This window comes from Juglans microcarpa x Juglans regia, chromosome 2D, assembly GCF_004785595.1.
Source record: "Juglans microcarpa x Juglans regia isolate MS1-56 chromosome 2D, Jm3101_v1.0, whole genome shotgun sequence".
In the NCBI taxonomy this organism is placed as follows: domain Eukaryota; kingdom Viridiplantae; phylum Streptophyta; class Magnoliopsida; order Fagales; family Juglandaceae; genus Juglans; species Juglans microcarpa x Juglans regia.
Window position 1 is genome coordinate 23,413,606 of NC_054596.1, and position 13,147 is coordinate 23,426,752.

The following is a 13,147-nucleotide window of genomic DNA, read 5'->3' on the forward strand; positions in this document are numbered from 1 at the left end:
CTTTCTTGGATTTAATCACGAGGACGAAGACCCGAAATTCAAGCTGAAATGAATCTGAATTGGGAGAACCGACGTAGGGAGAACTGGGGAGAAATCATCTAACCTAATTGCAGCATATTCAAAAAGGTAATTAAGGTACCCGATCGAGAAACTCATAATGATTAAAATTAGTCTCAAGGACTTCTATATATATATATATATATATATATATATATATAGCCGTGCATTGACTTAATTTCATGTTAACCAATGGAAGCCGAGAAAGTTCAGGGCCAAGTTGACTGATAATTAATTAGGGCATCGTTTATCTTTTATTTTTTAAAAGTCTTCCTCTACTCGAATATTATATATTACATTGTATATATAATGGAGTACTAGTTTGCACTAGCTACCATAGTATTTTATATCATAAGGGCAGTCTGTCTAATTCTTTCATAATTACCTTCCACACTGCAGGTAGCTAGCTAGTAGCACGTGGATCTGCACGTTATGTTCTTACAGATCCAAGACATGATCTAATTAATCCAAACCATGCAGCTGCAAACAAAACACGATTATGCTACATGGCCCTGAAAACCTATCACACATAGAGAGAGGAGATTTTTCTATTCGTTCTCTGTTAAATTTAGGTACGGTTTGAACAGTGAGATGAAATTATGAGATACTTTTAGATGAAAGTTAAATAAAATATTATTAAAATATTAATTTTAATGTTATTATTATTTTAAGATTTGAAAAAGTTGAATAATTTATTATATTTTATATAAAAATTTAAAAAAATTATAATGATGAGATGAAACATTTTTACTATCAAAACGCACCGGAACCGGATTTTCACGATCATGATTTTAAGTATCAGATTGAAAACTTTACGAACCTGCTGGATGCATGCGTGTTGTCTGTACGTAGTACTTGGCGTGTGTTTTTATCGAGCGGAGTCTAAAAATGGTTTTTGGGTGGCTATCCACGCAAAAATCATTTTCTAATTAAAGAAACACTTAGAAAATAAATAATCTCAAAAGAAAAATAATAATAAAAAAGAAAAAAAAAAAAGAAAATTTGGACAACGTTGTCCGAGAGAGAGGCCGCTTGTCTCAAAGCAGATATGACTACATAATGATAATATTATTGCAACAAAAGCAAATTCAAACTAAGAAAAAATGAAGCAAAAGATATGAATTAAAATAACATGAATGTAGATATACATGCAAAACCAGACACGGACTCCTTTTACAATTCAACGAAATGATTCAGAAGCCCAGAGAAAAAAAAAAAAAAAAATGAAGAAAGAACACCAACAGTACTCTATTCATCTCTTTCTCAAGAGAGAGCTCCCATGCAAAGCATCCCAAGCCCAAGAGACAAACCCCACCCAACCACATTTCTCCCACCCGCACCAGTACCCTCCGTAGGGGATGCCGGGGCCGAGGTGTTTGTCGTAGTGTTGGAGGTGGTGGATGGGGTTTTTGCCGCTGGTGGTGCTGAAGCTGGAGGCTTAGCTCCAAACAATTCCTCGGGCAACAACACCAAGTCCACTTGGTAAAGCCCCAAAGGAAACTGTTGCCGCAGCGCATTGTTGATTTGTGTCGTAACGATTCCGGTCGTCACGTTGACTTGGTTGCCGTGGCCAGTGAAGTTAAGCCCCCAATTGCCATCGTTGCCTGCAGCTTGAGTACGAACAGGGTTGGTAACCGTTAGAAGATCAACAAGTCGGTAGTATTTAGGCGATACGTGGTAAAGAACAAGCTGTACTTTTTCTTGGGTACTGAGGCCATTTATGGCACCGGATTTAAGGTTGTTGAAGGCATTGTCGGTGGGAGCGAAGACAGTCAAGCCCTCAGAAGAGGTGTTGAGCTGGTTTTCGATTTGGTTGGCCACTTGGGTCTCGGTGAGGAGGCCAATGAAGGTGGTGTATTGGCCGTTTTTGTCGAGGATTCCTGTTAAGTTGACTGGGCCAGCGGGAGCTGGCGCCGGGGCTGAGGGGGTTTGGGCTTGGGTTTGAGGTGGGAGGAGGAGGAGCAGTTGGATGTTAATGAGGGTCACGAGGATGATGAGAGAGAGAGGTGTGGAAGCTGCCATTGTGCTGGCTGAGCTAGGTATCGTGTGTACTGGTGAAAGGAGATGATCAGGGAAGGGGATTTATGGAATAAGGTTTAGCTAGGTTGGGTCGGACTTCGTTGGAATGAGCTGGCCATAGACTTAGAAACTTGTTAAATTTAATCCCATATATATATATATATATATATATATTGTAATCATAGAGTTTTGATTTTTGGAAGGTGAAGGAGAATAAAGAATGCGATGACCATACAACGCCAACCTCCCCAGTTATTTTAAGGAAAATATTAAATTTACTTTAAAAAAACTTACAAAAAATTTATGCCGAAACTTATTTTTCTGCATATTATGTTGAAAATTATAAAATTTAAAATTTAAAAGAAAATTAACAAAATAAATCTTAAAAGTAAAAGTGTAAGTAAAGTTGTAATTACCTATAACACTACTATTATTTTAATATTGGACCTTAATTACTCTGAGAATTATTATAGAAACTTCAATAAAAATAAATAAATGGGAATTAGGAGGGTTATAGGCAAGTTCGAGGGGGCAGTGCAATTAATCTATTTTATTTATGTTGTCGATATCCACTTGCTGTACTTGTATGTTTTCGATTAGCTAGGGGAGGCAAAGTCGTCGACGTTGGATGCTATGGATTGGACTATCCATATTTTCCCACGGAACTCACGCACCAATATTCCTTCACTTTTAGGGTCATCCAATTCGATCCCCTTTCATTTTAGGAAAATGATGCATCCGATAAAAGTTACCTTTTTTTTTTTCTACTTAACTGTTAAGAAAATGTTTGTTTTTGAATGATTTCATGAATTTTTTTAATGCAAAGGCTACTACATTATTGGGTTCAGGTTGACATGCATGTGAGACTTAATTGGGCTCCGTTTAGATATAGTTTTAGATAAAAGTTGAACTGTTTATTATATTTTATATAAAAATTTAAAAAAATTATAATAATAAAATGATTTTTTTTATCCAAACATGCCTTAAGGCCGTCTGCCATTGTTTTCACAGTTTTAGCGTTGCTTGGCAAACGGGCTTCCTTTTTCCTTTTTGTTTTATCACCATAAAGGAGAAAACAAAAAAACTCAAAGCTTGTCACCGAAATATAATTGGAATATTATATATTTGCTAAATTGGCAAATTTGTAGTTGTTTACTTATAAAATGAGTTTGGTCATGGCTGCTCAGGTTTGGATCTGTAAATGATATTTTGAAGGACCAGACCGGCCAACGTGATGCCCGCAAAGGGAGGAAGTCAGCAACTGCGCGCAAAACATTAGAAAGTGAGCTTAAAAATTGAATTTGATTTGAAAAATGATTGCCGTAAGAAGTTCCTCTCAATCTTGCATTAGAAAGTGAGCTTTTAGCAACTGCAAAACATTGTGTTTTGTGCATATGAGTGGCTCATGTGGCTCGCACTCGCGCGCACGCAGTATATATTCTTGATAATTGAATAGGCATTTCAAGGACCCTCTCAATAAAATCCAACTGATCCTACTCGCTCTCAATGTTACGTGCCCAAAACTGGCCAACATGATATCCATTCCATTATCTAATGGGCAATATATTTTAAAAAAAATCTATTCATCATCCCAACTCCTATCATCATCTCATCATCTTATAATGTGTCATTAAATAATAGGTTCACAATAAAATATAATAAATAATTTATAATTACTTAATACCACATCATAAGATGATGAAAAAATGATAGAAATTTATATGATAAGTAATATTACTCTATATTTTAATCAAGTCGGACAAACAAATGATTGGTTGGTACGCTCAATTTGGCAGCCTGGCATAACTAATATTTGAAATACAGAACGACATATATAGCTGTACCCAGATGTTGATCTGTCAAGTTGTCAAGATAAGATAGTGGTTGTCCCTGTACAAGCATTGCCCGTTATGGACCTTCTAATTCTACAGAAGAATCATAGCCAAACCTCTTTCATCCATCTCAACTGAGTGATTTCTGGCTTTATTGGATGGTAAAAGCCAAAAGGTGTGTTCATGTGGAGTATAAATAACTTGTGAATAAATGCTATAGGCGACTAAAAAATAATGTTACTATGTCTCATCAATTTGTCTTTCATTTTGACCGCTCATGTATTTATTATTATTTTTTTTAATTTTATTTTTTCTTAATAATTAAGGAAGTGACTACTACCTTCTACACCTACTAGACTAATTATATCCACCTCTCCATGAAGAAACATACGCAAAATTACAAATACATGTTGCCCACTCAACCCTAATTTCAACGATGCACATGCGCAGCGTTGGCCACAGTACACGATGCTATTTCGGTCCATTTTCTTCTTTAACTTCTCCTCTGTTGAGTATCGATCATTCTTATAAGATATTAAAATGCAACGCATTTTGCTTATCGTAGTTTCAATCATTGCAGAGCAGTCTACCATACAGACCGTATCAAAATTATTAATCAAGGTGACTCCCCCTAATTAATATTTACAAGGAATTTGGGGATGGGTCGGATCAATATCCACTTTTTTTTAAAAAAATTTATTTATTAATGTGCATCGTACTAATTAACTGTAAATATTGATTGTTGGGGGTTAAGAATATAATTAATACAAATAATTAAATCTGTATCTTTCAATCAGTTTAAACTCTCCGTCTTATTTAATTAAATATTTCACATATTTGACTAACTAATTAATGGGGACTAGTTGACACTTGAGGAAGAGTATTAAGAATATAATACAAATAACAAAATTAACGTCTTCCTATCAACTTAAACGTTTTAGACAAATAGTGATTTCATATTTAGATCACTTCCCTACCTCGTCAATCATTTTATATCGAGCAAATTCAAGGCGCATAGTATCATTTTCCATTCCCATATTAGGAGGAGAACACCAACCAACCACCAAAGGCTTTGTTGGTATGCATTACTTTTATACCTATAAAAAAAGTGATAGGATCAGTACTCCTAACAACCATCGTACATGCCATATCCATATCAGAGAATGTCTCACAACTAAGAAAAGGCAGCTTGAGTTTGGGATTTGGAGAATTTGAAGATATTAATGGAAGGATGTTTAAAATTAGAAGATAAATTTGGGTGAATTGAATGCTCTAGTTTTGAAGAAATCTAAACACATTAAAAGGTCTAATTACAATATTTAATGTTATCCATTAATTATTTAAGATTTTTGAGTAGTATGGACTTCGGCATAAATATTTAGGCTGCATTTCATGAATAGTAAAAGTATTTCATCTCATCTCATGATCGCGTTATTACAAATTTCTTAAATTTTCATACTAAATATAATAAATAATTCAACTTTTCAATACCCAAAACAATAATAATATTAAAAAAAATATTCTAACAATATTTTATTCAACTTTCATTTCATATCAATTTACTATTTTTTATCCCTTTATGAATTAGACTATCAACTCTGATTAAACAATTGATGAATTCTATGCAACTATTCTCTTTCACAGCCCACACCTATATTTTTTAATTCATAGGGTGTAAAAGTATTTTTCATAGAATGTGGAGTGTAGGATAGTAAATAGTAATTGATGAGAATAATTTTTCTAAACAATTAAAAATGATTTCAATTAGAGTCTTCACGAAACTAATTTTTTTAAGATGCCATAATTTCCGGTATTTGAATTATGGAAGCCTTTTCCTAAAAAGAAACTCGCAATATATATATATATATTATATATATAACACACAACAATCTTGCCAATGACCTTGAAAACTACTCATTGTATTTGTATCTTCTCTCACGAGGGATGTCGAGTGATCAAATTCACCTACCTCATCCCATTATATCAATATAGAAATAAAATACGACGGTGTTTCAATGCCCAAAAAGAAAACATATTAGAAAGAGTATAAATCTTCTGAACGGTTGGTCTATTAAAAGGCTGAGAACAGAATCCAATGTTATGTTGCCATGTAACCCACCCATTAGACTAAGAATGGGACGCACCGCATCGAAACCCACATCCTTCACCCCGCCGCTACCACCCCCCCCCCCCCCCCCCCCCCCCCCCCCCCCCCCGCGGCCCAAAAAAAAAAAAAAAAACCCAATCCCTCCCTCAACCTCATCTTCCTCTCATCAAATCTCTCGCCCCTCAAGCACCGAAACCCCTCACCCTTGTTTCTTGGGTGCTCTTTGATGGAGAGTACATCGGCGAAAAATGTTGGACATTTCAGACGATCCAGTGGCATTGACCGGAAGTCTGTTCGTGGGTGCATTGTTAGTCTAGACCTGTTGGTTCTGAATTTGGTTATTGTGAAGAAAGGTGAAGATGAGATGTCCAAAGAGGGCATCAAAGATTCAGAAGCTGTTCAACTTTTCCAAGGATGATGATGTTCGGAAGCATGTCAACACATATCGTAGAACGTTCACAACCAAGTTAGGCAAGAAGTGCAGCAAAGCTCTCAAGATTCAAAGGCTGGTGACTCCTCTGACCTTACAAAGGAAGCGAGGAAGGACCGCAGAGAAGAAGAAGAGAATTGCAAAGGCCAAGGCTTTGGCAACTGGGGGGCTACTGTCCGTCATGCTTTGTTGCTACGATGCTCTGTTTTTGTGGGACTAAAACAGGGGCATTCGGCTCTTTGTGTGTTTGCAAGCAGGGTTGAACGTGGGGCAGCGGTTGTTATGGAAGGGAGTGAAGGTGGTGGCTTGAAGAGATGCAGTGGCTTGCTGCTAATCCAAGTAATAGGGGTGGATTGAAGGGTGTAGGTGGTCATGCATGGTCTAGGGGAAAGAAATCATGAAGGCTAAACGACTTGGAAGGAAGGGTCCCTTAGAGGGCTCATTGGTGGTTTCCTACACGGCTGTTCAGGGCTTTGATGATGGCAGTTTGGGTTGGGGTGGAGGGGAGGTTGCAATACAATACAACATGGTCTACCCAAAGGGGTGGCGTAGGACTGCATGGTGGCTGTGGATGGCTGCGTCGGGCTGCCTGCCATCAGACTAGCTGGTGTCGGAGTGGCTGGGCGGTGACTGGATGAGTTTTCAAAAGGGACACAACGGGTAGCAACAAAGAGAATGGAAGGAAAATACATTCGGGTGTTTTAGGTCATAATCTGATGTTGTAATCCTCATGGTTTTATTTTGTACACTGCTTAGATATCAGTGTGTTATTGGCTGCTGCTCTAAGGCCTAAAATGGTCATGACCGCTCCAAAGTAGAACTCTATTAGAAATACTTGCAGTTTCAATTATTATTTGCATCTTATATTTTATTAATTATCTAGTGTGTACTATATCTCTTACCTTAATATGGATTAATATGTTTGGAAATAGATAGATATAAATAGCATGTGCAATATGGTTTGTAAACTAGAGAACTAAGAAAATAACAAAAATAATTTAGAAAAAGAGAATCTGGTATGTACTTAAAGTACGTTGTGATAGATCTTTTTCTTAAAGTAGAGTTCCACCGCATCCAAATTAGAACATTCCCTCGGCTTCTTTATAGTATAATCAAAAGATACAACAACGTTGATTCTCATTAATATTTTTTTAGATACATTTTAGGTACTTATCAAAGAAAATTCTTAAACTCGAGATAAAATAACCAAAACTTAAAGAAAGAATGACAAGAATGAAAGATGAAGTTTTTCTCTAATATCTAAAAAGTTTTAGAGTAAGAAAATATGTTTGTGGAAGCCCTATTTATATATATAAAAAAAATATTTGTGAAAAGTCACAACTTTTTAAGTGCCAAATTAAATGATTAACATGTGTTAATTATAACCAAAATGATACAGGGCTTCATGAGGCCAAGCGGTTGAGGCCCATCTTCCCCATGATCTTCCCCATGCGCAACAAGTAAACCTCCCCCCGGGATTAAGAATAACGTTACTTTTAGTCAAAAAATAAAAAAAAATAAAAAGAAAAAATAAAAAGAAAAAAGAAAAAAAGAATGCTACTCACCTTTAATTTTTTTTAATAAAGCGCTATGTACAAAAAATTCCCTTTCATAAAATATAAAACGTACTTTAACAAAAAATGAAAAGAGTCTGTGAAAATATTTATTAAAATTTATTAAATATCTTCTTATCAAAAGCATAAAATAAACCTCAATATATGATCTAGATCTTTGTTAATTCTCCCCAAGCAAAGTCTCATCTGGCAGCGTCAAACCCCACTTTAAGCATTGCCTGTGTAAAGGATAATATTCCAAGTGGCAATGTCAACCACGATTGCTTAACACATCTGGAAAATGATTTCAGTTGGAGAATAATGTGGGTGAAATGGATAAATCACAACTAGAGTCAGTAGTCAAGTAATCCTTATTTATCGTATTGCTATGGTATTCTCATTGTATGTTTAGAGTCCTAGTCAATAAATATGATTTTTTATAACAGCTTCTATATTAATGAAAATGCCTCATCGTATGTGTGCCATAAATTATTTAGCCAAACTCAATTTCTTAACATGGTATCAAGAGTCACTACTAATGTCAATTTTGTTTTTTTTCAATGGCAGAGCCTCTTGTCCTCTTGTCCTTCCTCTGAGTCCCATATTGCTTCCCCTATTCCCTTAACCCACTCATTCCTTTCATCAAACACTTTACCAGCATCTCTTTGTTACGGGTTGCAATGATAGCAGTTGAATGAGATAGTAGATCGAGAATAACGTGATGAAGGGCTGAGTTTTGCATAAACAAAGGTTGAAGTCTTATATTCATAAAGAATGAATGATCAAAACGCAGTGTTTTGTTTAAGTGTTGGTTGTTTAACTGTCTGTAATGGTGTCGTTTAGTGCTAAGAAGGAATAAATAGAACGGTGTCGTGTTGTGGTTGTCGTTTGAGTCAAGCTGTGTAGTTTCCATAACCGTTTCATGTAAATGAATCTGTCATCTATAAATAGTAGCCGTAAGTCGGCATTCAAGTGCAATTCGTTCTCTTTCTCTCTATTTCTTCTAATTCTTCTCTTACTCTCTTTCTATTCCTAATTTCTTGTGAATTCTGGAGACTGATGACCTCGAATTACATCAGATTCTGGTAAGTTGTGAACAAGGTTCATTACAATTAGTATCAGTTGTCAATGATGGCGGAAGGAACGAGATCATATGCACAAATCCTTGATTCTGTGAATCAGTTGCGGCAACAGCAAGAAAGGCAACAGAAACAAATCGATGATGCCATTGCGGTCCTGGCTCAGCAGCAAGAAGCAGCATGGTTGGAAAGGGAGACTCAGGATAAGAAATTTGCTGAGTTATTGCAGCATCTTTCGAAGCTTTCTTATAATCCAACGTTGGAAGGTAATGCTCAAACTACAAGGAATGGACAAGGTTTTCAACATCCGCGAGAAAGTGAAACAGATGATGGTACGGGAGAAGTCCATTGCACAAACATGGCTGACAGATCTAATATGAGGCAAATAAAGCTGGATTTTCCAAGGTTTGGTGGAAAGGATCCTACAGCTTGGATTTATCGCGCCAATCAATATTTTCTGTATCATCAAGTACCTCCTGGTCAAAGGATCTGACTAGGATCTTTATAGCTTCGTTCCACATGGACAATGATGCTTTAGTGTGGTTCCAGGATGCAAGTGAGTCTGGAGTTTTTCGTTCTTGGGAGGAATTCATCCAGGCAGTGCAGGTTCGATTTGGTTCATCTGCTTATGATGATCCTATGGAGGCATTGACACGCTTAAAACAGGTTCATTCAGTTACTACTTATAAGACTGATTTTGAATTGCTTTCCAATCGTATTAAAGGCATTTCTGAAAGAAACAAATTAAGTTGTTTTTTGAGTGGCTTGAAAGATTAGATTAGATTGCCAATACAAATGTTGAACCCTTCTTCTTTGAATGATGCCTTTTGTTTAGCAAAAATTCAAGAACAATATGTTTGGAGTACAAAGAGGTCATGGAGAGGTAGCTCTAGTGATTATCAACAATCGAATGTGGGAGCTTCTGTGTTGGGAAACCCTAAGGCAACTACTGTTAAGTTACCTTACCAAAAAATAAATGAGTCTCAGATGCAAGAGAGAAGAAAGAAAGGCTTATGTTATTTTTGTGATGAGAAATGGCAACCAGGCCATAAGTGTAGTAGGCCAAAAGTTTATGTGTTAGATGGCATGGAAATGGGTGAAAGTAGTGTTCATACGGGGGAGAAGGAATTAATTGTGGAAGAGATACATGAAGAGCCAGAATCTGCAGACATAGCTTCCATTTCATTACAAGCTATGGTTGGCTCTCCAAGTACTAAAACTATGAGAATGGTTGGGCATATTAATAAAAAGCAGATAGTGATATTAATTGACTCTGGCAGCACCCACAATTTTGTGGATACTGCACTGATAGGCAAATGTGGCTTAGAAGTACAGCAGGGGCAGGCTTTGCAAGTCAAAGTAGCTAATGGTGAGATTTTGACTAGTGGTGGCAAAGCTAGTGGGGTTGGTGTTCTAATACAAGGCACCAGATTTGTTGTTGATTTTTTCTCATTGTCTCTCGGGGAGTGTGATGTAGTGTTGGGAGTTAGTTGGCTTTCATCACTTGGACCAATACTATGGGATTTCACAGACTTAAAAATGCAGTTTGATTATAATGGAAGAAAAGTTTGTTTTAAAGGACTCACATCCTCTGCTAGTACTTTAGTAGATGATAAAGAAATTTCTATGATTTCTAAAGTGGGTTCCAAAGGAGTGTGGTTGCAGCTTATGGCTGTGGAAGTCATGAAAACTCAGAATGATCCTTGTCTAGAAATACTGCAGTTATTACAAAAATTTGGAAAGGTTTTTTATGAACCTACTTCTTTACCTCCTCATAGAGCTCGAGATCATCAAATTAATCTCAAGAAAGATACTGTACCTGTGAGTGTGAGATCATACAGATATCCTTACTTTCAAAAAACAGAAATTGAGAAGATTGTATCAGAATTACTCAAGTCTGGTGTGATTAGACCAAGTCAGTCTCCATTTTCATCTCCTGTTTTGCTAGTGAGGAAATCTGATGGGTCTTGGAGGATGTGCATCGATTATAGGGTGCTAAATGAAGCTACTGTTAAGGATAAGTATCCAATACCAGTTGTTGATGAGTTATTGGATGAGTTATTTGGCTCAACAGTATTCTCTAAATTGGACTTAAGATCTGGTTATCACCAGATTCGAATGAGAGATGAAGATATACCAAAAACTGCCTTTAGGACTCATGAGGGTCACTATGAGTTCCTTGTTATGCCATTTGGCCTTACAAATGCTCCCTCAACATTTCAGGCATTGATGAATGAGGTTTTTAAACCTTTTCTTAGGCAGTTTGTCATAGTATTTTTTTATGACATTCTTGTCTATAGCAAGGACATGGCATCCCATTTAACTCATTTGACTATTGTTTTGAAGACATTGGAGGCTAATCAGTTGTTTGCAAAGAGGTCGAAATGTTACTTTGCTTGCTCAGAAATTGAATACCTTGGCCATTTAATTTCTAGAGATGGTGTAAGAGCTGATCCGAGGAAACTGGAATCAATGTTGTCCTGGCCAATTCCAAAAAATCTCAAAGCATTGAAGGGTTTCTTGAGATTAACAGGATATTACAGAAAATTTATTTGTGGATATGGGCAGATTGCAGCACCTTTAACTCTTTTGTTAAAAAAGGATGCTTTTAAGTGGTCTGAGGCAGCAACTCATGCCTTTGAAGAATTGAAGAAGGCAGTCACAAGTCCTCCTGTTCTATGTTTACCTGATTTTAACAAACAGTTTGTAGTGGAATGTGATGCATGTAGAGTGGAAATAGGAGCTGTCTTGATGCAAGATAAGAGGCCATTGGCTTTTCTAAGTCAGGCCCTCGAGGGAAAAAATTTAATGCTTTCAACATATGAGAAGGAACTTTTGGCACTTGTCATGGCTGTTAAAAAATGGAGGCCTTATTTGTTAGGGGCTGCTTTTGTTATTCGAACTGATCATCACAGTTTAAAGTTTCTTTTAGAACAGAAAGTGGGAACAGATGCTCAACAGAGGTGGATTTCTAAGCTTTTAGGCTATGAATTCACAATCGAGTACAAGAAGGGAGTTGAAAATAAAGCAGCAGATGCTTTGTCAAGGAAGGCAGTCCCAGATGACACAACTCTAATGTATGCTACCTCATTTCCTACTCCAATCTGGTTGGAGGAATTGAAACAAGCTTATGCTTCAGATCAGAAAGTACAGGACCACTTGGCAGCATTACAAGGGAGTTCTCCTCCTTCATCTTCTGCATTTTCTATTAAGCATGGCTTGTTATTCAAAAAAGGCAGAATTTATATACCTGATAATCATGAATTGAAACTAAAAATTCTGCATTTTATCCATGCTAGTCCATCTGCTGGACATTCTGGGTTCCATAAGTCATTGCATCAAGCTAGACAAGATTTTTATTGGCCTGGCCTTAAACGTGAAGTGAAACAGTTTATAAGGGAATGTGATTTGTGTCAGAGGAATAAGGTGGAACATCTATATCCTGCAGGTCTTTTACAGCCTCTTCCTGTACCTGCAAATATATGGACAGATTTATCCATAGATTTCATTGAAGGCTTGCCAATTTCTAAAGGGTTTTCTGTCATCATGGTTGTTGTTGACAGATTATCCAAATATGCACACTTTATGGCCTTGAAGCACCCATTTACAGCATCTAACGTGGCAACATTATTTTTTGATAATGTGTTTAAGCTGCATGGCATGCCTCAGAATATTGTTTCTGATAGAGGAGCTACCTTTACCAGTTCCTTTTGGAAGGAACTCTTTAAACTCCAAGGAGTGACACTTTCTTATTCATCTGCCTACCATCCTCAGAGTGATGGCCAAACTGAGGCAGTCAATAAATGTGTTGAACATTTTTTGAGGATTTTTTCTGGGGATAGGCCAAGGTTGTGGTTTGATTGGTTAACATTGGCTGAATGGTGGTATAACTCCACTCCTCATACTTCCACCAAGTTAACTCCTTTCGAGGTAGTGTATGGTAGACCTCCAACAAAGTTGCAAACTTATATACCGGGTTTGACTGCTAATCAAGCAGTTGATGAGGTTTTGAGAACTAGAGATCAGATTCTTTCTACTCTTAAGAGTAATTTAGCTGCTGCTCAGGAAAG

General features: G+C 36.8%; 1 protein-coding gene across 1 annotated transcript; it reads right to left on the bottom strand.

The window, feature by feature from the left end:
- Positions 1-1,175: 1,175 nt before the first annotated feature.
- On the bottom strand, positions 1,176-2,182 carry LOC121251216 (fasciclin-like arabinogalactan protein 13). Its single transcript, XM_041150581.1, has one exon. It carries the CDS (start codon positions 2,077-2,079, stop codon positions 1,321-1,323), a length of 759 nt encoding a protein of 252 aa, XP_041006515.1. The 5' UTR covers positions 2,080-2,182; the 3' UTR covers positions 1,176-1,320.
- Positions 2,183-13,147: the final 10,965 nt, after the last annotated feature.